The following is a 26,432-nucleotide window of genomic DNA, read 5'->3' on the forward strand; positions in this document are numbered from 1 at the left end:
TGTTACTGTATAGTCTGCTCCGTTTTATGCTAGAAACATAGAATAACCGGGTTAACCCTACTTTTTTATGCTGTATTTACCGTGTGTGCTTCCAATTTGATGTAAAAAATGGCATACCTATTCAAATTATTAACGTGTTGAAATAAAGATAGTGCTTTTCACCTTGTGAAAAGATCGAAAACTTCAAAATACTACTGGTAAGATGACAAAAAGTTTAATATGTTTTCCCTACGGCAGTTAAAAGAGTCGTGGTGTTTACGTTAGCGCAGTTTAACTATTTGGATTTTGTTAATTCATAAATATAAGTAACAGTGGTGCTGATTAATCCAGGAGGACAGTGTCGTTATGTAATTTAATTAGTGAAATAATTTCCATGTTTACATCAGCGCAGATTTTTCCAACGTAACCACGTCAGCAACGGAGGGTTACATTGTTCGCTATCTCCACAGTTCACATTGCCGTTTGTTTAGGTATTTAATTTAATTACTGTTATTGAAGCCAAAGTTGCTAAACTATAGAATCACATCATTCATTAACATATGTTATAGATGATCTTTATGTTACCGCAAATTTAGCACGTGGTATGATAAAAGTTTAACACATTGTGTTGGCAAGAATGAAAATCTCTTCTAAACTTTACAATTAAGGTGATTTGAAACTCATTTTATAAGCTAAATCAACACTGCCAAACCTCAATCCTTCATTAATTTCATCTTAATTATGTATAATTAACGTTAATTTAAACATGAAATATACATATTTGGATGAGAACTCGAGTAACTTTGAAATAAAATACTTAATTAAGATTAAAACTGCACAAGCTGTTAGTATAGCCCCATGTTTTCTATCTCATACTTAGTTAATTTAAATTATCTTTGAAGTACATTAATAGGCGCGAAATTTGAAAGTTTAAGGTAAATTAAGAGTCAAAACCCACTGAAAATTGCAATTAAGGTTAAGTATATATTGAAAGTCATTTATAACCTAAATGTACACTGCCGAAACACAATCCTACGTTAATTTTAAATCAATTAAATATAATTAACGTGAAATTAAACCAAAAGTATTCATTTTTTGGATTAAAAGCTCAAATAACTTTTAAATAAACTGTTTAATTAAGATTAAAACTACCCAAGCCGTTGGTATAAATCCCAATGTTTTCTATTTCACACTTAAGTTAATTTCAACTATCTTTAAAGTACATTAATTGCCGCGAAATTCAAAAGTTTAGGGTAAAATAATGACTGTGGCAAAAATGTTAAACTGCACAAAACGTTCCAATTAGGGTAAAAAATTCCAATAAATTATACTTTTAAGCTTAATCGACTCTCCCGAACTGCGCTCAAATTAAGATTAAAACAACGCAAGTTTTTCGCACAGCCACAGATGTTTCCTATTTCACTTTCGAATTAATTTAATTCATCATAGAAATACATCAAAAGCGCATACATATTTTAGAGTAATTGCAATTAAAGTTAATATTTCATTGAAACTTGTATTATGAACTAAATCAACACTAGATAAACCGTTAAATTAAACTTAATCAAGTATAATTAATGTGAAATTAACCCAAAACACGAATGTTTTTGGTAAATTCATGGATACTTTATAATTAAACTAACAAATTATAATTAAAACTACACTTATCTTTCACTCAGCCTCCATTTTCCTGTTTAATTCTTACACTTAATTGTCATATAAAATCATTTTTCCCGTATTGAAAAGAGAGCCATTGAAAAGGCGCGAAATTTAAATGTTTTTTGGGGGGAGGGGGCGGGGGTACAGTTTGTGTGCCTTTTTAACAGGAGTATTGTTACAATTGTAACACTACAGACCTTGTATTGCTAATGGAACCGGCAATACCGTAACGCTGAGCCGAAAAACCAGGATGGTAATTGTTTGGACCTATCGGGTGAGGACATTGGAGCACCAAAAACATACCGCAGTGTCACTTGTTGAACGTTAAAGCGACCTTCATCACTTTAAATGATCCCATGACCTGCTCAATCTGGCAATCTTTGAAAACTCAACTTTGAGGTACTTCCGGTCCCATGTCATATACAGGGTCTTCAGTGTAGGGGCTAAGTAGTAGAATTACAGTAGTTAGTCTCGTTCCCTAGCATAATGCCAACCTATTCCAACCAGGACAAATTGGACAGGATGTTTATTTTGGGTGAAGGTCGCAGTAACGTTCAACTAAAGGCAGTGCTTTATGCCGAACGGTTTCCACACCGACAACATCCGGTGCGAAGCACCTTTTCCGACATTGGCGAGCACCTTCGTGATTTCGGTATTGCAAGATCGTGAACGTAGAAGAGACTGTATACTCTGTAATGAGGATATAGATTTTGACATCGTAGCACGTTTTGAAGCCAATTCATGCTAATAGTAGAGCGGTGGAACAAGAATTTGCACTAAGCCATTCTACTGTTTGTGCCAGTTTACAAGGGCATCACTACCGGCATTATCATACCCCCCCCCCCATACATCAAGCCTTAACGGACGAGAATTTCGTAAGACGGCAATACCATTAGTCTCACCATGCGTCATGAGTTTACTGCTTGCAAATGTATTGCAAGACATGGACAGTCGTCTGGAAGAGTGCCTAAACCACAATGGTAGAAACGTCGAATATTTACGTTGAGGTGTTTACCAAACAGTTAAGAGGTTGTAATTTGAGGCCCACGTTCTAAGACTAATCGTAGGACAGTGCTTTAAAATATTTTGTTGCATTCTCCAGTATTCTTTTTGTACCTTGTCACTCGTTGTCACTTGCATACAATAAAACATGAATTCTAAACATTTATTAACACCCTGTATAATTTAGTATGACATCACCCGTTGGCAGTATTGGGGGTTGTACATAAAGGAAGCTGTTGGTCTGATCTCGACACCACTGTATATGTATACAGTGTACGAAACAAATATTTTTCTTCCATATTTGAAATAACGTCGTTTTTAAGCTTCTTTCATAAATGAAGTGCAACATTATATGCTTATCGAAATCAATGTTATTGGATATAAGTTAAATGTAATTAACGATACTGAAGTACTTCTTTAAGCAATTAGAAATAGATCAACCCCAAATGTATGACGCTAAAGCAAACATAATTATTCAAAATTTAATTACATTAAGACTGAAGTAACAGATATTATAAAAAAACGTCTTGGTTTGGACCAAGGCCGAAAAAACAAACGATATGTGTGAGGTTTATCAATTGGCTGAAGTTCAGATATTGCAATTTTTTTAGTTATTTTTATCCATTTAATCCTTAATCAATATTAAATTCAATCAACTGATTTTACTGTTAATCGATCTATTCCCTCTAAATTAATTGAAACAAGTTGGGAAAACCAAAATATTACCTCTCCGAGTCAAGACGACTACTTACAAACTTATTTACCCAGATATGGAAATGTTTCTTAAGTTAAAATTTATGAAATATTAAAGCAGTATACAAAGCATAGCAAATTTACTGTAAATCAGACGACATTTTACATCCAATAATGATATACTTGTACACATTAAAATCATCCGATGGGGGAAAAACGGGTCATCGGCGTTTTATAAATGACGCTAGCGCAATAAAGCGTGCAAGGTACCAAGGCTTAACAAAAATTGTAGGATAACATATTTATAGAGATAGATAACAACTTTTATAATTAAAATTAGAAACTATAGTCTGTCAAACGAAAGAAGAGCCCTGAGAAATTTGTCCAAATTGGTGTCGCCACCATCGACCCCATAGTACTTTATCAACTTGTTTTGTTTTGTCAATAGTCGTCTGTAATATAGTCTGCTATAAGCAGATAGGCTTAATCGCAATAGAAACAATACATTTTACAATAAATATATATTAATATACATATTATATTAAATATATATTGCAAAATGTATATTAATATATATATATTATATTAAATATATATATTGCAAAATGTATTGGTTCTATTGCGATTAAGCCTGTCAGTTTATAGCAGACTATATTACATACGACTATTGACAAAACAAAACAAGTTGATGAAGTACTATGGGGTCGATGGTGGCGACACCAATTTGGACAAATTTCTCAGGGCTCTTCTTTCGTTTGACAGACTATAACATATCTCTTAAAATTCTCGCGTGATCAACTGGTTTCACGCCAATTAAATAGCTATAGTCCCATAGAGCTATTTGTATTAATTCCTCCATGGTTTTTTCGCCAAGCTGAGAACTACGCGTTTTACGTCACGTTATCATAAAAGCAGACTATTTTCTTTGAAGACCGCGCTAGCTCAGCGCTAAGCACCGTGACGTCAAAATTCAAAAACAAAATCCCTGGGCCCGTTCAGCAACGCGAGGCTCTGCTGAACGCGACCCAGATTTCCACCATGATTATAAAATCTAAGCCTAATTATTTAAAAGTGTATTTAACTTTCGGCTCACTCTGAACCGTTAATGTCTCTGCATACAGAAACGAAAACCAAACCCAAACTTTTACTTTTTGGTTCACTAGGCCTATTGACAAATAAGAGTTCATTTGACCAACATAGCAGCATTGTACTTGTATTCACTATGATTTTAGAAAGGATTATGCTATAAACAGATGTAGTATAGCTTAAGTAATATATAAACATCCATTTTAAATAATAATATTAAAAAAAATCTTTGGAATATCAAAATGAAATAGAGCTTTAAAGCTACAAAAGTACTAAATGCATCATAATTACGAAAAATATTTCCACATATTCAGTTTATATTAAGGATAAAGGGAATATTATGGTTGTGTTGGATTTCTTTACACATCAAAACAAAACGAACTTCTAACGCAGCTACTGTAACAACGGACGGACACACAGACAAAAACATAGACTGCTTTTAACTCTTTCCGTATTAATTTTGAATTGAGAAACAAGATTATCTTAAATATTAAAATAAATATAATTAATATTTAATATTTTCTTCGTTAGTTATTCGCCTTATTGAACGTTACATCGTTTTAAAAAAGAACAATTAAACACTCTTGAGAGACTTGACTAATATTGGCGTTTGAAATGAAGCATACGCCGGTTGCTTCGCCTTACTAAAATAGGTAGTATATAAGGGTTTCGAATCGCAGCCATGGATAAGAACAGCGCAATTGCGTGAACCTTTGGTGGAAGCCCCACCTTAGGGAGGCCGGACGTTTCTCGTAACCCTGGCCGATCGCCGCGTATGTCTTAACCTTAACGATGATGATGGAGTAGAAGCCAGGTGTGCAGACTGGTGTCCATGTGGGATGGACAAAAACAATGACCAGAAGATGGTGGTGTGTAGAAACCAGTGTGTACAGACTGGTGTCCATGTGGGATGGACAAAAACAAAGACCAGAAGATGGTGGTGTTAGAAGCCAGGTGTACAGACTGGTGTCCATGTGGGATGGACAAAGAGCAGATGACGGTGGTGATTAGAAGCCAGTGTGGACAGACTGGTGTCCATGTGGGATGGACAAAGACCACAAGAGGGTGGGGATTAGAAGCCAGTGTGTACAGACTGGTGTCCATGTGGGATGGACAAAGAGCAGCAGATGATTGTGATTAGAAGCCAGTGTGTACAGACTGGTGTCCATGTGGGATGGACAAAGACCAGAGGCTGGTGATGTTAGACAGGCAATGGAGTAATAGCCTGTAAGTGTAATACAATTTTCGAAATTTCCGGGAATTGAGAACACGTTTGCTCCGATTTGCAAACTGCGAACGCGGTCACGTGGGTGTAACAACAGACAGACACACACACACACCCACACACACACACACACACAGACACGTCGAAATTAGAACCTCTCCGTGACATACGTCACTCGGAGAGGTAAAAATTACGTGTCTACGCTTTTTTCAAGAACAATTACATTTTCCGAAAACATTTTATCATGAATTTAATTATTTTGAAGGGATTTCGTATAAGCACCTTGACGGACATAGTTTTAATTGTTGCTGGCAGCAGCTGGCTTGACAAATTTTCAAGTTTGCAACAAAAAAAAACTTAAATCGGTAAGTTGCTAAGAAGACTGATGTTAAAAAAAATATGATAATTTAAATTTATTTTGTTCAGACTAGTTAATAAACGAATGCCGTATACTTAAGACAAAGCAACATCGTTTATCCTGTGTGGTTTTTGTTAGTAGGTAGCTATCTGTAGCACTGGAAAAATGTGATATCGGTATAAATATAGACAAAGGTTTAGGTAAAGATTACATAAAAAGAAATACGTTTCAGTACGAATGGCTTTTGTATTCATTTCCATTCAATACCAGTTAAACGAAGAAGGTCAGACTTAACTTAACCCCCCCCCCCCCCCAAGAAAGTTTAAAGTACGAAGAGGGAAATTGCAGTGCAACCTTTCTTTCACAGTCGCGACATTAGAAATGTAGCATTTCGATTAATTCGTGCAACACCCTGGTTTGGCATCCACATTTAAATATTTACATTTTCCTTTCGAATTATGTCAAAGTTCGCTTGGTCTTTTTAGACAGAGTATTTCAAATATTCAATACTAAGTTCTCAACACGTACTCCCTTCAAAATAATTAATTTCATGATAAAATGTTTTCGGAAAATGTAATTGTTCTTGAAAAAGCGTAGATATGTAATTTTTTCAATTAATTTAGAGGGAATAGATCGATTAATAGTAAAATCAGTTGATTGAATTTAATATTGATTAAGGATTAAATGGATAAAAATAACTAAAAAAATTGCAATATCTGAACTTCAGCCAATTGATAAACCTCACGCATATCGTTTGTTTTTTCGGCCTTGGTCCAAACCAAGACGTTTTTTTATAATAAAGCTTGCCTTTAACCAATTTAGAGTAAATGTCCCTTGCTCTGACGTCACTACATAATTTTCATGTAAAACAGCGTTTAATACATCTTCGACGGTGTCTATTGGCTTCCTGTCTGGAGCGATGCTGGTTTTCGAAGTAATCATGCATTCGTAGAGTTTGCCAATTACGCCAGTTACGATAATAATGAGAATAAGCATAAATGTGGTTAGATACGTTTTGTCAATCTTATTCAAAGAAAAATCTGTGGAAGATAATTTTTGAATTTTGATTTCGAATTACTATAAACTATAACATATTATAAAGGAATTCACTCATATCCATTGAAGTTACCTTGTCGAAGAGTTATTGCCAAAATCGTCATTAACTGAGAAACCTTCGGGTCCAACAATATGAATCTCTTGAATAACTTACCAACAAAAACGGGTAATGCAAGAAATGCAATAAAAGCTATCCAAACCTGCCAAGAAAATGATTCTATTATTGACAAGGGTTGTTGTCTTATCCTTTACTTGGTTTCGCTAAACAGAATCGGTTAGCTTTCGACACAGTTATACTACGACGTATTTACGACGTCACTAATGATTCATAAAAGATAACCGATAATAAACTGAGTAGAAGATAAGATTTTTTCGTCTTTTTCTTCTCACATAGACACTTAAAGGGTCGAGAACAAAATATGCCTTGGATAATTCATGAAAATCCGGTGCTTTGGTAATGGAAGTTCCATCATCCTGATTGTAAGGATAGGAAAAGTCCATATGTCGTGCACGAGACGGCGTAGGAGACACTGTTGAAATGCCAAGATCACATTCCTGGAAAAAACCAACTTACTTACATACAGTATAACGCCAGAAAATCAGTTACGCTAAAAGCCTAAAAAGGTAAAAACGACTATTTCACGTAGCACCTAAACTTCTTAATTCTTTGGTATGTTTTTGAACCTATTAAAACTATTTTCGTACGTTAAAAAATACATTTTGGATATTTATCAGTTTTCATTTAATGTTAGCTCTTGATTTTTTTGGCGATGACTCAACTAACAGAGTTAAAAATTATCCTTCGTAACATTCTAGGATCTAAAAGGTTACTGTAAGACTAAACAAATTTCCTTTTTTACGTTTGATAGTAGTTTATGTCACGTATTTTTATACGTAGAATTTGAAAAAATTACACATTGTTACTCAAAAACAGCTATTAGTTCGCCCGTGGCTCCACTTTATTTGAATTTAGTATTATATACACTGACTCGGCCTGCTTGTGTAAATGCCCGAACACGTCACGAAACAGTATTTCTCTAGAAGCACCATACCGTCATTTATCAAATGGATAGGCACATCCCAGGAGCAACCAATGAACAACCCCGTTTGTTACGCCAAGGTTTACGTTGCAGCCGAGTCCGCCGCTCTGATTTCTCAAATTAATCTGATATCCCACTACGTCATAAAAAAAACCCACCCTCTTACAATATTTAAAATCTATAGACGTTGAATGTTCAGTTTTATCCGCTGAGGATGCTGGGCGGGCAACGGTGCCGTAGGTGAGGGTAGAGAAGCAATGCTATAGGTATGGGGGTTTCCAATCCATTCCTCTCTCCTTCAAGTTTTTACAATCTCTAAGACAAAACCCCTGTTCTTATAGGCAAAATTAAAAAGCAAAAGAAAACGCCCTTTAGCGAACTTTTTTTCTTGGCACCGCCACGAGGCGAGATTTTGGCGCAGGCTTTGCGTAACTTGCGTCGTCTGAGACGTCTGGCTGCGTTAAAGGCTGGAAAGGGAATGGGGAAACTTTAACTTTAGTGCTCTTGATGTAATGGACTCCTGGATTAATTCATAATGATAATGTTATTAGAGTTTCGATATCTTCAAGTATGAGTCATTTTATGTAAAACTGTTTCATTCTTTTATCAAATAGCATATAAAGTATCAAGTATCTCAAAAAGAGATACCAGAAATTACATTCTCCGCGAGGGTTCTCTTCGAAGACGATGAGAGATGGCTATAAAAGTTTATTGAACTAATCCGTCCATTGGTACTAGTTGTTCATGAGAAATTTATAGACCATTTTAGTCATATTCGAAAGTCATAACGCGAAAGGTTTTTCGAATGAAGTTGAAATCTAGTCTTGCTGCTTAAAGGGTAATATAATTGCTCGCAAAATAAATATTAAAAGGGCATTGTGAAACCTGGAAATGTTTGAAATTGAGGCCACACATTTCTCACTCACAGAGGAATTTTTACACTGAAACACTTTCATTATGGTCTCGCTAAAGACGGGTAAAGTGGAGAAAACGAGCGAGATTCTCAGTCTGTGTTTTCCCCTGCTCATAAATCATACTGGCCAAAATATTATTATGTAAGTTTTACATTTCGGGCCATCATCCCAACAAGTCCAGTGCATTTCCCACGATCGTCGCAACCGCCCCAATTTCCATCTGCCGGTGTGAAAATCGTGTAACTATAAGCAAAAATATAGCCAGATTTAAAATTCGTTTCTTTCGCAAAACCAATAGATCTTTACTCAAATTTCATCTTTGCTGCTAAAACCTTCAACATTTCGAAATCGCTGCCCTTGTATTGCAAATCATTATTCCCATCTTTCATGAAACGAAATGAAGAATGCTTCAAAAACACGCTTGAAAATGGTCATATATAAAGAATTAGCACTTATAACAATAGCAAATACAAAGGTACTCACGTTCACGGCAGCAATTGCCAAAGACCAATTACGGTAATCATCCATTTAGATCTAAAAATTTCCGTCCTTGACAATATTTGCGAGGTATGTTTTATTCCTAAATTGGCACTCGCTTTGTAAAGTTTGTAACGGGATACTAAAGGTTTATGCAAATTTATAGCAAAAACTTGATATTTACTAAATTATCTCTGGAAAATTGTGAATTAATTAATCTAAGAACTATAATCTTAACAAAGATCCAAACTCATTAAATCTCTTACCGATGGCTTGCATGAATTGTTTATTACATTTCGAAACTAGAATGGTAGTTATCCAAATCAAATCTATGTAACTATATTGATAACTCTAGTTTCAGGATAAGATTTTATAATAATAGTATTAAGTGCAGTAAAAATAAATGCTACCAAGGAGTGCTACGTCAGACCATTAGGACAGGTACAGGAATGGAAAATGTCACGAAAAGAAACTTGACCAAAAAATAAAAACGTAACGAGCAAGGCGAGCAGATCGACAGCAAAAACTGATGGAAGGAGGCCACCGGGACGAAAAAAAGTCTGCTTTAACGAGATGATCTATCTGTTTGACACAATTTCACGCTGATAATTTTCTAATCAAATTAGAAAAAACAGAGTCCTTCCACATAGTACAAAGAAAAACTCGGCAAGCACGGGAACTTTATTATGAAAGCGCGCACAGTCCAACACAGATGTACCCGAGAAGGATGTACACCTGATTTGACTGAGTTCTGCTCGTGTCACCGATTTACCGTTGTGCTGCAAACTACGTGCCAACGAACCGTGTCATGGTAATAAGGTTATGGTTGATTACAAGGGGATATATTAGATTTTGCCATTTTCAACTCTAAATCACATTTTTACTATATTAATGTTTACCTTCCAAATATACCATAACATAGTCAACGTACCTATAAGTATTAAATTTTAATCACACAATATAATAGATTAGCCTATCGGTGAATCTATGACCGAAAATAAATACTGAAGGAATTTAGAGCGCTACGACTTCTACAAGGAAGACAATAATTATCTTAAAATAATATTAAAACTTGGCTTAACGATGCCACCGGGCAAAAGGTTTTACAATAAAACAGAAAAAAACCGAAAAACGTTCCAAAAACTCACTCAATGTTAACGTGCGCTGAGCAGCTGATAACTCAACATGCGTGACTATATCTTAGTTTTTGGGGCCACTCTTTAAGAGCCCATATCTCCGTAACTAAATTTGTAGACGAAATGTCCTTTGACACTGTTCACTCAGTTTGACAGGAGGAAGAGCCCTCAATAAATGGCAGACTTACCAGAAACCGCAATATGAAAAAATATTTAATTCAAGTTGGATGAAAAAAAAATACTCAAACATTGATTTTATACTGTGAGCTCCAAAATTTGCAGTTTAACGTATTCCGACAAATAATTCAATCCTAACCAGAAATATAGATTTTCAAAACTAGCCAAAGAACTCTCACAGCGGTTAGCGTGTTCCTAATGATTACACTGAAAATCGATCTGTACAGAGTAATGCGATGGTTATTTAGTAAAACGCAATTAAGAGTCTTTCCATGAACTCTATTCCATTACATATTTTAGTATCAATAAACTCTAGTAGTCCGGACTTGTTTGATGCAATATGGGTCGTTTATGTATCGATCAATATTTTCCTGAGCAATGTGACAATGGCAAATATCACACGCAGTTTCACCGAAAGAATATTTTATCAGTGTCAAGAATTAATACAGAGAGTATAACTTACAGTTATTAATCAATCACACGGTCTTATTTCTAATATTGATCAGTGGTTTTAATTTTTATAAAAACTATCACACCTTTTGACGAAAAACTCGAAATTTTCTCCTAGAAAATTAATGTCCACTATAAACAATGGTACAGTATTATTCCACTGATTTTAGTGTTATTTAGTGATGAAGTGAAAAATAAGTATGCAATACAATAGATTGCTTTAATCGACATAATTTGTAACATACTCCCTAACGTTCAATAATTTCTTCCTTATAGTGAAACAAGTATTTATTGTGCTGTTTATTAATTACTAAAGTAATTGTTCATTATGAAATCCGTCCACGTAATGACACATTTCTAGTCTGTATGTAAGACTCTTGCGAAAATTTGCCAAATTTTCACTAGTAAAATTACTTTTAAATTTCATAGGCAAGTAGATTAAAAATATACTCTTATTTACTAACTCTCGGTTTAATTATGTCACGGTTTTCTTTCTCAACAAGTTTCCCGTCACATTCGTGCAAAAGAAGTCTATATTTGAATAGGTTGTGCGTTCTGGGTTTCACAATAAGCAAACAGAAACTAAATGTGTTTGACTAGTTTCTTGAATGGTATCAGGAGAAATGTAAATATTTTTAACTTTTCCATACGTTTCTTTCTAAGCTACAAAAATGACTATTGAAGTATCACAGATCCTCGAACAAAGGCTAGAGATGAAAAAAAAAATATCTCTTGACTTTGTTTTTCGGTTTTGTAAATGGTTTCTCAAGTACAGGCTTATCTTGCTCCCCTCCCCCTGGAACAAAAGCTAAATCTGGAACTCACACTAAATGTGACTATAAAATAACCCATTGACGCTTTTTATTTTTAATTATCTAAAATTAATTCAGAAACACAAACTATTTGCGAATTTCATACCCTCGTATAGATATTTTAAATAATCCTTGTTCAAATCACCTTTGATATCCTATCCTTTGATTTAAAATTAAAATGCAAAGTGGTGTCTCTTTCCTTAAAGCATCACAAACGAACTTGTATAATCCATATATTTGTAATTTAAAAGAAGGCCAACAAAAAGAGTACCGAAAAGGTTCGGCATACAACACCCAAGTATACCGAAAAGGTTTGGAAAGGTTTTTTTCTAACATATTCGATTTCCTTTGTCGAAGCAGCGTTCATCTTGGGTAACAGTATTCTTTTCCTTGATATTTAACACTTCATATTCGAACTACTCTCAGTTTTCCTCATATCTACTTCGTAAATCAAGTAAATTTAGGATTTGGCTCGTTTTTCGTTAAAATGAAATGAACCGATACATAATAGTATAGAAACAATGTTTTCTTAAGCTCACATATTATTCGTTTTGTCATCCTAGAGCCATGAGTTTGGATATAGTCTGAAAAATTTCATTCAATGAACTGTTATAATATTTTTATTTTTCAAAATATTCCTGTAAACGATGAAAATTCTTTAGGTAACTATTTATTTTTCGATCTTTGTAATAACCACAAGACACAAGTGCACATTGCGTTGTAGATGTATTTATTTTTATGAAAACAAAAATATCTTAGGTTATTTTGTTTCAGAGATAGAAATATAATAGACCAAGAGCCAGTGGCCTGGATCTTACCTCATAAAGTACAAAAGGTCTGACTATTGGAATGAGTTTAGTTTTGATGCTCATTAATAGATCTGGCCGTCTTACGCGTCGCAGCTGGGGCGTTTGAGGGGGGCGGAGTCATGTTTGACCCTAATGAGGTATGATTTCTTACCTCATGAGGTACATGAATAAAATAGGTGGCAAATGATAGAACTGGAAATGGCGATTCCAAATATATGAAATCTGACGTTATCAAAGGGGGCCATCAATAAATCAGACGGGGGTTAAAATGGTCGAATGAGGTACGAATTCTTACCTCATGAGGTACATGTATGAATCCGGTATTGTTTGATAGATCTGGTCGTGTTAAATAACAGAATATAAAATCTGACTGGAAAATAGGCGGCGAAGGTTTAATCTGACGGTCTGATTCTTGCGTCAGACTATGACAACTTACAAATGTAACAGGTGTTATATTGTAAAACAAGCCTCATTGATTCCAAATATATTAAACTAAACTTGTTTGAGCGAGTTGTCTCTGATTCTAATGGGGTAATGTGGGGCGAAATTTTGACTAAGTATCAAAGTATCAGTAGTTTGTGATCTATTACTTTATTGGCGCAACGCGGTCCTGCTTGCAAAGTGGGAGCCTACATCGAAAACTAGCATCCATATCATTTTATTGTTTGAATTTGTTTTGACGTTTTTATACATTTCAAAAACTACACACGAGGTGTCGTATAAAGAGTGGCTACTCACGTTAGCGCATTTTATCAAGTTTTAGTTTCATTATAAGACAGTTTTGGGTGCGGTTTGCTTGTTAAACCTTTGTCGTTAAGTTTTAATATAACTGTAGTTTTTCATAAGCTTAAAGCCATTTTCAACTAGGTGAGTTTTAAGAAAACGTTTTTATGACGGCGAATAGTGGTTCATAACAGTCTCGAAATTCCAAAAACAGTGCTGTTCAGCTATAGATGAATAACAATGTAGCCAGAAAGAAAATGTGTTTTGGGTCTACATTCAAACGAGGACGAATCTAATTATTCGAATATTCATGCATTTACCGAAGATTCAGTAGCGACATGTAAAAAATTCTGGGAAGCACGAAAGAAAATGAAAAGCAAATATTCAGATGTCATACTTCCAGAAGTGCCTAATGAACTGTCAGGTTATCATACCACTTGTTACAGAAAGTTTACGGCATTGTCGTTATCGCGCGTTTCAGCAATTAGTTCTGAAACTGCACCTGACCCATCAAGTTCGTCGGCAAACGTAATTCAATTACTGAAGCCAGATTACTTCGATCAAAATCAAATGTTCCTGGAACAACAACAAACACTGGGGTGTTAGAAAAGAAGTGCATATTTTGCCTTAAGGAAACAAGGAAACAACACGGTGTTAAACTAAAGCTCGTCCAATGCGAAACAACGAATTTTGAGAACAATGTCAAGAACTTTGCACGAATTTTGAATGATCAGAATATGCTATTTAGAATAGGCGAAGTAGATTTTATCGCTAAAGAAGTGCATTACCACGCTTTGTGTCGAACAGAATATCAAAAAAAGGCCGAGTCCTATGAGAAAGCTGCTAACAAAACTGAAAACGTATGGCACGACAAAATAGAATCCCATAAAATGGCATTTGATGAAATCTGCGCTTATCTCGAGGATTCCATAATAAACCAGGAGGAAGTTCATAGCGTAAAAGATGTTCATAAGCATTACATGGCTTTATTAAAGGAAAAATTAGAGGACGCTAATGACAGTAAATCGACGGAATATTTAGTGCATCACTTGAGTAAAAAGATTATGGATCACTTTGATGGTAGAATCATGAGAAGCGAAGCTGGGAAAAGTCGAGAAGGTATTCCTGTTACATTTATTTTGCCTTATGAGGCACGAAGTTGTCATAGTCTGACGCAAGAATCAGACCGTCAGATTAAACCTTGGCCGCCTATTTTCCAGTCAGATTTTATATTCTGTTATTTAACACGACCAGATCTATCAAACAATACCGGATTCATACATGTACCTCATGAGGTAAGAATTCGTACCTCATTCGACCATTTTAACCCCCGTCTGATTTATTGATGGCCCCCTTTGATAACGTCAGATTTCATATATTTGGAATCGCCATTTCCAGTTCTATCATTTGCCACCTATTTTATTCATGTACCTCATGAGGTAAGAAATCATACCTCATTAGGGTCAAACATGACTCCGCCCCCCTCAAACGCCCCAGCTGCGACGCGTAAGACGGCCAGATCTATTAATGAGCATCAAAACTAAACTCATTCCAATAGTCAGACCTTTTGTACTTTATGAGGTAAGATCCAGGCCACTGGCTCTTGGTCTATAATGCATTTGGATAAGTGCTTTAGTAAAAAGTCATTAGTGTTTCTTTCAAAGCTTTCAGCAAAATTCAGGAACATAATGGTAGAAACATTTTCCTCTAGTATAACTTTATTTAAGTATGAATCGATCCAGACACAGCAATGTTTATTTGGTCACGCGAAAAAATAAAACTCTAACGCCAATATTTTTCACCTGCATACTGCAATTATGCAAAGAAAGAACCCGTCAACCAAATTCTCCGTGTCATAGTACGCGTCTGCTTGATATGGGACCCGCATAGCTACGTTTATGAAATGAAATTTCGTAGGTTTAAGTATTTGTGCATTTCTACTGTAGTTAGATTTTTTGTTGTCTTCTTCTGTTACGAAATAACTTTTCTCATTAAAACCACGATTGCTCAGTTCTACCAGAAGTGAGATGAGACTAGAAGTGAAGGGTTCTAGCATTGATAGTAGAACCTGGCACTAGTGAACAAATTTGAGGATTTTATGAGGCTTCCCACGTGCTAAAACTAGAGAGAAAAAAATTGGTCGAGTTCCAAAAACATTTCCTACCCCCTTCCCCTCAACCTAAAGCCGCGGAACACGGACCCGGCTCCTTGAATCTAGTTCGGCCGTCTACCACCGCGAGCGTCTCACGTTTTGGAGGGGAAATTCTGAAACCGTCACCAGAGGGCCAACCGTTGGTGTGTTATCAAGAATATTCACTTTCGCCGAGTGAAGAATTTGGTTAGCTCAGTACTTCTGGTCTCATCTCACTTCTGGTTCTACCAACGTTAAAGCAAATTCCTGTAGATGTTGGGAAAGAACTAACCCCTAATATTTTCTGACAAAGTTTTATCGTTAAAAACATATCGATCCATGCTACAGTAATATATTCAATATTTGACTAATGTAAAAATACACGAAGGAAGTCGTAATACTCGTTTTGAAAATAATAACAAGTTTTGTACTGTCGGACTAAATGTATTCATCCAACTTATCAGTCGTCAATCGAACTCTTCTTGCAGCAATATTACATGTAAGCTCTTACTTGAATCTTTCACAGATAGGCCTATTTATCATTAATAAGAAGTACTTTTACATAAACAGTGGCCTCTTTGGATTTCATATAAGAAGAATGAAAAGGGGCAAATTTTTGAGCTAGAAGGCGCAATGGTCAAGCTTTTGGAACATTTTATGAAAAAACTAAAAATCAAGTAATTACCTCACGTACGGCAATGTTTTTTATGAACGAGACCCTCAGAATGATATTAGACGAACCAATCGAGTAGGATGGTAGAAGCATATCGGTATATTCCCATTGCGCAGAATTCCGATAGACCGAATCCCGCCAATATTTTTAAGGAATATAGCCCAACCGCGGGTTTGTTATTTACTGTAGAAAAATTCGAACCAAACAATTTAAAAATTTACCAACCCTTTAAAAAATAAACCTAAAAGTAAAAATAATTTTAAAATAAACGGGTCAAAGGCCGAGCAAAAAAAATCTAATCTTAATGAAAAATCACGCTTTTCTACCTGGCTCGACCTTCCCAAAAAACCCTAGGAAAAAATTAATAAAAATCTACCCATGCGTCACCCTAAAACCCGCGAGGTAAAATTTAAGAACTCCAGTAACGATTGGCATTTGAAAAAGAACCCAAAATTTAAAATTCACCCCTTTTCATTGGTCATACAAAAGATAAAAAACCTCACACGAGGTTTCTTGTAAATGAAATCGCCTTTAACTACGCACTTGCTTTTTACCTCTCCGTGTGACGTAGTCCAGGAGAGGTTCTGTAACGGCCGTGTCTGTGTGTCTGTCTGTGTGTCTGTGTGTCTGTCTGTTGTTACTCCCACGTGACCGCGTTCGCAGTTTGCGTATTGGAGCAAACGTGTTCGCCATTTCCGAACTGCTTTCACAGTCACGGAAATGGCTCCTCTACTTGAGTTCTCACACCACCATTTTCTGGTCTTTGTCCATTCCACTTGGACACCAGTCTGTTCTTACTGGCTTCTAATCACCACCATCTTCTGGTCTTTGTCCATTCCACTTGGACACCAGTCTGTTCTTACTGGCTTCTAATCACCACCATCTTCTTGGTCTTCGTCCATTCGACTTGGACACCAGTCTGTACATACTGGCTTTTAATCACCACCATCTTCTGTTCTTTGTCAATCCCACATTTACACCAGTCTGCACTTACACTGGCTACTAACACCACCATCCACTGGTCTTCCGTCTATTCCACATAGACACCAATCTGTATCATTGGCTTCTAACACCACCATCCACTGGTCTTCCGTCTATTCCAGATAGACACCAATCTGTATCATTGGCTTCTACTCCATTATCATCGTTTGGTTTTAGGATATACGCGGCGATCAGCTAGGGTTACGAGAAACGTCTAGCCTCCCTAAGGTGGGATCGCCACCAAAGGTTTTCGCAATTGCGCTTCTTCCTTACTATTATAATGGAAACGAATCGTATATATACCCCAAAATTTGAAGAAAGCGGGCAAGAGGGGTACCCTTCACTTTAAACGTCAATATTAGTAAAGTTTCAGATGATAATAGGTTTAACTTTATTTTAAACGATTTAACTATTATTAATGTGTATTATTGAAGATTAAAATAATTAAAAATAATTATATTTATTTAAATATTAAAGATAAACCTCTCGTGCAAAGAGAGAGATTATCATTGCCTCCTATATACCAAGGCCCGTGCATGCGATATATTTCCTTCATTGCCTCCTATATCTATCAAGGCCCGTGCATTGTGATATATTTCACTCATTGCCTCCTATATCTATCAAGGCGCGTGCATTGTGATATATTTCATTCATTGCCTCCTATATCTATCAAGGCCCGTGCATTGCGATATATTTTTCAAAACAACAACAAAAATGGGAAGCTCCTCTCAGAAACATAATAATTTCTTTTCTCTGTATATGAAATGAAAATATGGATAATATTGCGCTCCTTCTTTAATGGTATGAATCCTTGCCTGTCTATTAATATTTTACGTAGGAGTAATACGTTTTTAGCGAAGTCTAGAGAGGATAAACATAAACGAGATTGTTTCGGAAAAAAAATACTGCTTCCACTAATGGGTTTATACTCCTTGTTACTGTTGTATAGAGTAATCATGATAAAAGCTTAAAAAATTACGGGAGGACAGACCTTTTTTATCCTCTTGTTTTATTCTTAATAAGAATATAAAACATTTATTTTGTATCAAAAATTATTTTTTGGTGCTAAGATTGCTTTAAAAAAATCCAAACGGTTAGGCATTGGTAAAAAAGACAAATGATATTTTTCAAATCTAATGAGATAACGCCCAATTAGTTGAAAATTGCCCTTTTTTATCCGCGGGAGCCATTCTTATTGAGAATTTCGATGCTAGTAGGTTGTCAATTAAACTACCGGTATATTATTGTTGTTGGAAATTGGATATTAAGTCAAATTAAGTGGTTGTAAAGAGCCAGCAGGTTTTTGCCGCTTCTTTTTGTGAGTATTTGATTTTTGTATGTAAAATGGAGGAAGATAAGTAAGGATGAAATGCGGAAGCGCAAAGCGCGGGAAAGGATGAGGGCAAAAAGGTCGATGTTTTCATTGGATACTTAAGTTTATATAATTTTCTCGACACGTAGAGGTAATATTTTGGTTTTCCCAACTTGTGGATCTCTGAGGTGAGAACACCCAAAACTCGTCGATAAAAAATAAAATTTAAAACTTTTTTAAAAATCTTAGTAAAAATTTTAGTCTTCATTTAAAAACTTAGAAATTAAAACGTCACCTTAGAAATAGCTAAGGACTTTCAAAAATCAAAACGTAACCTAAGGACTAAAAACTAAAAATAGAAATTGAAACTGAAAAACAACTCTTTTGAAACCTTCAAAAACGCGAGATTTTTTCAGTCGGTTTTGCGTTTTATCAAAAACAAACTGCACGGCTCTCCCAAAAAAGAACCTATTACACTTTATTTACAATTCAAACATCGCTATTTGTCGAATTAAGCAATCCCAAAAATGCTAGCGTTTTCAATGCATTCTTAGTGCAACTATTCGACTACTATGCAACAAGATGATAATAAAAAACGACATCGGGAAGTTTTCAACACCGTGTGTTCAAAATATATAATATAATAGTATAGGAAAAAAGTGAAAATTTTACTAGGCTATTCAAAACCAGGTTAGGTTTGGTTAAGTTTGTTAGTAATATTTTATAAATCATTTAACAATGTTACGCCTTTTCCAAAATACTGATGTTTATTACTTTATTTACATTGACTTCTCAAATAATATGCCTTTTCCAAAAAATTACTGTTCGGTTAGGTTTGGTTTGTTTTGGTTAGATGGACGTCTCTTCCTCCTTGGAGCGGTTGTACACTTTAAGTACAGTAAAACGACTGATTTAAAGTATTTTCATGATGAATATAACATAAAATAATAAATGAATATTAGCAATTGGTTTTATTATGTCGTATTTTGCTAATTTATTACTATTTTGTTCTTACAATCCTTAGTTTTAAAACAATAATTTTTAAATTGTATTTTCGAAATGTACATAAAATGACACTTTACAATCTTTCGTTTTAATCGAGAAGAATTATTTTTTAAACATTACAGATTTCTGTATGTAGAGGCTCCAGACGAGCTGTGGGGTGAACGGCTTCCAAATGGTTCATATAATGGTATGATTGGAATGGTACATAGAAATGTAAGATTTCAGTTTTCATGTGTGCGAACCAGACTGTACTCATTAAAACCAAAACCAATTATAAACGGAGTAAAGGTGGGTTTTCAAAGTCGCGTATTGATGATAAAACTCGAACGGGAGAAAGTTAAAAAAAATTAAAGATTAATAAAAACTAATTTCTTGCACCCGCTCGATTTTGTAAAGCGATATTTTACCTTTGTAAACTAGCCTGAAGAAATTACAGAACTATTTTAAATATGCATGCATATATCGAAACATTTATAGAAAAATGGCAATGGAAAGAGAATTTCTTGTTTAACAATAGTATAATTTAAATTTTCGGAATGGTTTTTAAACGATGAGTGACAAAGGAAGAAATAATAAGGGTTTTTCACATTGAAAAACAACAGAAGTTTAAATTGGCAGATTTTATGATAATGTCTGGCAAGTGCAACTTAGAGGGTTCCACAAGTTGTGTGCCGAGGATAAAGCATTTTTACCGCTAAATCGCTGAACGATTTTTCAAGAGCTAAAACCCTAATTTGACAGTGAGAAGGTTGTAGCAGACCATGCGCAAACGAGTTGTGAAACCCTTTTGGTCTACTATAAAAATAATATAAACGTGATAAAACTGAGGTAAATAATATATGCAGGAAGTTCATGTTGCTGTCGGTCCATTCGGTGTCCATTATTCGAATAAAATGGTCGTAGATTTTTCTAGTTCTATTTATATGGATTCGTTATCAATTCTCGTAGGGAAACAAAATCCGCAGAACCCACTTTTTCCAATTTTAGAAGTATTTCATGGAACGGTAAGCTGCATTTATAAAATCGGCCAACTGATGGTTTGAGAAATGTTTGTCTCCATTGTTCGCCTATTTCGTAGTAAGCGAATCGAATAAGACGCATTTTCACTTTTGTTTTTTATTCATTTGTTTAAGTTCGAACGAATTTTAAGTATGGTTTCGACAATTAGCGAATTCCTGAGAAAAAGCTTCAAGCATATTTTTCAAACCATTCAAAAATATATGGTCCAAATTTGTTTTCTTCGAACCTTTATTCGGGTTCTTAGCATCATTTATATGAAAATGACTTTGATTGCCCAAGCCACATAATTAAAAGTATAAGTGTTTTTCCAGTTGACTGAAGCGCGGATATTTTTTTCTATTGAATTTTAAAAACACTTCATGTTTTTTATTCTTAAGAATTAAATTCAATCACCTAATTTTACTTATAGTGTATTTATTTCCTATAAATTAATTGAAATAAAAATTACTTATCTCAGATTTTTCAACAACAATTCCATTTTCCTAAAACATTTTATCATGAAGTTTATTTTAAAGGGAGAACGTGATTTAATTTTCAAATAATACTCTCATTAAAACCCATTTATGAGCGGTCTATTTGAATACAAAAGTGGGGACTTTAATCAACTTTTATATAATCGACAAGGGTGTTTGTTTCTTCTTCATGCACAGTCACAATTATTGAATGGTATATAACAGTATTTTTAGGGAAGATTTAACTGTTCTATGAACCCCTAGCCATTAAGCATGTGAAGAACATTGTTATTTAGATCTGCAACATTTTAGTTGCATGATTAGTTCCTAAGTTTGGGGGAGGGGTGGCGAAGATGACTAGAAAATAATTTGTTTTAATCGAGCCTAATGTTTGGTGCGAGTTATATTCTATTTTTGCCACTTTACTATACGGACGAACAGAAACGTTTGTCTTTAGTTTACAACATTATGAAGACTTCATGTGTTTAAAACCTTCAGAAAAGGAAATCCACAAAGAAATTAGACAAGAAAGTGGCAATTAGATTTAAATTAGACTATATCCATGCAAAAAATAAATAAATAAATTTCATGATAAAATGTTTTAGGGAAACGGAATTGTTGTTGAAAAATCTGAAATAAGTAATTATTTATTTCAATTAATTTGTAGGAAATAAATACGTTACCAGTAAAATAAGATGATTGAATTAAATTCTAAAGAGTAGTAAAATATGGATTGTCTTTAAAATTCAATAGAAAAAAATATCAGTCAACTTGAAAAACACATATCGTTTTGTTTATTTGGCTTGGGCAAACCAAGTCATTTTTATATAATATCTGACCCTAAGTCTTAATTTGTGTTAATTTATTATAAAAATAATTTTATGATTGTCAAAGGTCATTCATTCGAGGTTCCAGTAAGATGTTCGTCAGCATATTACCTAGCACCGAGTGCCTGTCATTATTTTATGGGAAAGTTTATATAATTTGGAAGGCAGTTGGTAACTGAATTCACCATTGGTAGGCGGGTGGTAACTTAATATATTAGTGTGCAGGGTCCATTATCAACCTAACTTGCTAGAACGCTCACGGCTTGGTACCATGTTTTTCAACCAACACGAATATTGTAGAAAATACCTTTGAACTTGCTTAAGTTTAAAACTGACTTGAGCAGGGAAAAGCTTTTTTGCCCATATTTTTAAAACTAATTAAAATAACATACTTAGATTTGACTCTTTATCTTGAAACTTGAAAATGCTCACCTTGAATAATTAGTTACTTGTCTATTTGAAAGTATTAAGAAACGTAACACTGTTGATTTTAGATGATTCGATGTACTGGAGCACCAAAAAACCCCATGTTAATTCTATGGGAAAAGTTGCAAAAAACTGAATTTTTTTAACAACATGAAAGGGTCTGGGATCTTAAGCCTATAAGACTACATGATAAGTCTTATTCACATTTTGTTCATCCAATGAAACAAGCAGATATATACAAACCGTTTAGTTAGATACGTCACCGATATTAAAATCATGTACATTGAGTTATGTTCCATCAAATTCAGGTCTACTGGGCATGATTGAAATTCGTACACAGTCACGTAACATTTCCCAGTGACAACTCCAGTTAATAGTAACACCATTACTTTAAAATATTGTTCTTGATACGCCCTTACATAACGCGTTGTACATCCTTTTAATGCGAAAGTCAGATTTATTACTATTTTCAGGTCTGGGTTGTTCTTTTATTGCTATTGCTAACTTGCATCTTATTCTACTCGTTTATTATGCATAATGCAACTCCGAGATTAAAGGTGGAAAATTTATTGAGTACGACATTTATGGTGTTCATGGCGCCTCTGTTTAATACAAGTGAGTGTTTCATTTAAGTAATTTTTTTATTATTTTTTTTAATATAAATAATGACAAAAATATTCAGGCTTTCCCGAGTTTGAGAGGGAAGGCAAAAGACGAAGTCAAGGAGTTTTAATAACATTTTGGAAACTGGGTTCACGATTCTTGTGTTTGGCACTCTCGGCTGTCTTGCTTTCCGTTCTAATCGTCACTAAACCAGGAGACTACATTAAATCATTTCAAGTGTTTGAAAGATTTCCAGAATCTATTCCTCTAGTAGAAAAAGGCTCGGGAATAACTGACTTTCTGGAGGTAGAGAATTTGAATTTATTCATATCGACTAAAGGTGGAATTCATAAACGTCGGACGCAACGCAATTTAGTACAGGCAAAGGCAGGGCGTCGTGCGCAAACTTCCGCCTTTTGCGCACGACGTCCTGCCTTTGCCTGTACTAAATTGCGTTGCGTCCGACGTTTATGAATTCCACCTTAAAACAAATATGCAAAGAAACTACAAAACGAGGATACTTTGGCTACTTTTACCCTTTGTTTGAATCATGTTTACATAAAATTCTTGTCTATGCAGATGAGCAAAATACGAGGGATTAGTGGAATTTTCAACAAAGTAAAAAGCAATCCAGTGGAATCAGAATTGCCGTATGATGTTTTAATATCGAATGGCACTATTTCGAAGGTCTTAAAACGAAGCGATTTGTTTGTGATTACCGAATATTCTAGTGGAACTAAGATTTTACATGACCGGTATAATTATCAACTACCTTGTGGATTTCAGACTACGCCTCAAAGCTATTTTGGGGTGTTTTACGCTTTCGTTATCAATAAATATTTGCCTTTAGATCTTAAAGAAGATTTCACATATTTGTGAGTATAAGAGTTATTTCATTAAAGACTTTAAATAGAGTGTAATCTTTTTGTTTATGAGAGTTAATCTACATATTAAAATGCAACACACAACTCTCTTTTATATGCAGATCAATTAATCTTGTGGAAAATGGTCTTATAGCACATGATGTTGATAGGAACTCGCAAAACTTCGACCGTTGTCTCCAAAAATGGAACGAAGAGAAAATTATCCAAATAAGTTTTAGTAAATTGCTAGGAGTGTTTATTTTTTACTTCAGCGGATTGTTGTGTGCTACTATTTGGTTCTTGACAAAAGAAACAAGAATAAACCGCTGCAATAACGTTGGTCGGGATCACGGTGAGAAAGAGGAGAGTTTTTAATCTGGTCCTGTGACCATTTCAGTTCAAGTATTTTTATTAACAAAAATGATCGATGTCCTCTTACTATCTTACGTAGTGAATGTGTGGTGTAGAAGCCTGGTGTTTAAATTTTACTAATTTCTATTAAACTAAATACTTTGTTGCGACGGTTTAATTTCTTCATATTACGGTTTTCATTGATTCCTAGAAATCTGTCACCACGTAGCAATATTTGAAGAGAGATACAATGCGTTTTTTAGGAAACTGCAATTATTAATCCTATAACGGGTTCTGCCTAAGTAAGTCGACTGAAGTTCCGTGCAACAGAAATACCGCTTTCATTTACCATGGGCGAAGAATTGTAAGAGGACTAGGCAGGGTCGCGAAAAGGCGTCCAACGGTAAAAACGGCCACTAGTAGCGCGATCTATCGGCTCAATTTATCGGAAACCGGAACTTCGTCACTCTTTGGGGTCAAATCACGTGGCTCAAAAATCCGGAAAATATAATTCCAAATTCAGCGCATGCGTGAGTGTGACAAGGCCTAATAGCAGCTGAGCCTAAATTTAGCCAGACAATCCGCCCATTGTTTGCATAGCAAAGGCTTGGTTTTTATGTACGGTTTATGAAAGTAGCGACTAAAACTATTACAGTTAGGTAAAGCGCAGAGCTTATTTTTAACCATCTTGAAAAATTAAAATACTTAACTTAATCCTTTTTGCCGTACCGTTTAACTATTCTTGGCCTAAGGTTTGGGTTTCAACAAGATAAATTCGGAAAACCGCCATTTTTAAAGGGCAATACTCCGAAATACGGCCAACCGAGATCGCGCAAAGTTGGCCGTAGCCGGAAATGCTTGACCCCAATTCCGGTTTCTCCCCTATTTTAACCCCGCTGATACGGGAAGGCTGTTTTTTTAGAAAGACGAAATCGTTTGCGCGTAGAAGCTTGGGACTGCCTATAGTCTGTCAAACGAAAGAAGAGCCCTGAGAAATTTGTCCAAATTGGTGTCGCCACCATCGACCCCATAGTACTTTATCAACTTGTTTTGTTTTGTCAATAGTCGTCTGTAATATAGTCTGCTATAAACAGATAGGCTTAATCGCAATAGAAACAATAAATTTTGCTGTATATATTTAATATGTTTATGTTTCATGGTTTTTTACGATCATGAGTATTAAAGAATAAAAAACAAAATTAACGACAAGACACCCTGGTTTTATCTTTATTGAACTAGCATTGCAATATATTTTAATGACATAAGTTAAAGTACTTGTCCATAAGTCTAAGTAGTTCAGCATCAAAGCGTCTTCAGTCCACGTCTTCATCAGAGTCTTCGCTGTCTTCTTGCATATTAATTTTAAGAGGTTCAATTGTGGTTTCGATGATGGGATCTTTTTCCAAATACTCATGCATTATATTCTCGACGTGCTCTATTGCCTTACGCCAATTCTCTGGTGTCACACGTTCAATGGCCCTCAATGTTGCATCTTTGACCGTCGAGAGTTTGAAACCAGAATTCTGCTTCGCAACGTCGTTCTTCACTTCGTATTAGTTCAATCGGGTTAAACTGGCAATGGTACGGTGGAATCCTCACTACCGTGTGACCTCTACTTTTAGCAACCTCGTCCATTTCGTACTTCAGGGTTCGGGACTTGTGGCGCTTTATTATTTCATAAAGTTCAAGTCGAGAATATAATGCATGAGTATTGGGAAAAAGATTCCATCTTCGAAACCACAATTGAACCTCTTAAAATTAATATGCAAGAAGACAGCGAAGACTCTGATGAAGACGTGGACTGAAGACGCTTTGATGCTGAACTACTTAGACTTATGGACAAGTACTTTAACTTATGTCATTAAAATATATTGCAATGCTAGTTCAACAAAGATAAAACTGGTGTCTTGTCGTTAATTTTGTTTTTTATTCTTTAATACTCGATGATCGTAAAAAACCATGAAACATAAACATATTAAATATATATAGCAAAATTTATTGTTTCTATTGCGATTAAGCCTATCTGTTTATAGCAGACTATATTACAGACGACTATTGACAAAACAAAACAAGTTGATAAAGTACTATGGGGTCGATGGTGGCGACACCAATTTGGACAAATTTCTCAGGGCTCTTCTTTCGTTTGACAGACTATAGTCCTCTTACAATTCTTCGCCCATGCATTTACTAAG

General features: G+C 35.0%; 1 protein-coding gene across 12 annotated transcripts; it reads left to right on the top strand.

Moving 5' to 3' along the window:
- The first annotated feature begins 61 nt into the window (after positions 1 to 61).
- Positions 62 to 24,583, top strand: LOC149708777 (glutamate receptor ionotropic, delta-2-like). Of its 12 annotated transcripts, none has more exons than XM_089864293.1 (8): positions 62 to 197; positions 7,453 to 7,682; positions 19,821 to 19,911; positions 20,544 to 20,702; positions 22,897 to 23,038; positions 23,106 to 23,332; positions 23,606 to 23,901; positions 24,012 to 24,583. In XM_089864293.1, exons 3-8 carry the CDS (start codon positions 19,888 to 19,890, stop codon positions 24,262 to 24,264), a joined length of 1,101 nt encoding a protein of 366 aa, XP_089720419.1. In that variant the 5' UTR covers positions 62 to 197; positions 7,453 to 7,682; positions 19,821 to 19,887; the 3' UTR covers positions 24,265 to 24,583. The 12 variants fall into 12 exon arrangements, 2 of the variants coding, with proteins under 2 accessions (XP_089720419.1, XP_089720418.1); XM_089864292.1 differs by lacking the exons at positions 62 to 197; positions 7,453 to 7,682 and adding exons at positions 15,212 to 16,226; positions 16,298 to 16,404; XR_016381198.1 differs by lacking the exons at positions 19,821 to 19,911; positions 20,544 to 20,702; positions 22,897 to 23,038; ... (1 more) ...; positions 23,606 to 23,901; positions 24,012 to 24,583 and adding exons at positions 7,811 to 7,884; positions 7,957 to 8,364; positions 8,440 to 8,936; positions 9,027 to 10,621 and having other exon boundaries at positions 7,453 to 7,728.
- Positions 24,584 to 26,432: the final 1,849 nt, after the last annotated feature.

This window comes from Phalangium opilio, unplaced genomic scaffold (assembly GCF_054372755.1).
Source record: "Phalangium opilio isolate 3A_F unplaced genomic scaffold, DU_Popi_V2 ptg000013l_1, whole genome shotgun sequence".
Classification (NCBI taxonomy): Eukaryota; Metazoa; Arthropoda; class Arachnida; order Opiliones; family Phalangiidae; genus Phalangium; species Phalangium opilio.

Bases quoted from the DNA above. Each gene is read 5' to 3' on its own strand.
- LOC149708777 (XM_089864292.1), top strand. From the start codon at position 16,170: ATGTATTCATCCAACTTATCAGTCGTCAATCGAACTCTTCTTGCAGCA. The intron at 16,227-16,297 runs GTAAGCTCTTAC...TTACATAAACAG, and splicing joins TTCTTGCAGCAATATTACAT to TGGCCTCTTTGGATTTCATA. The intron at 19,912-20,543 runs GTAAGATTTCAG...TAATATATGCAG, and splicing joins TTGGAATGGTACATAGAAAT to GAAGTTCATGTTGCTGTCGG.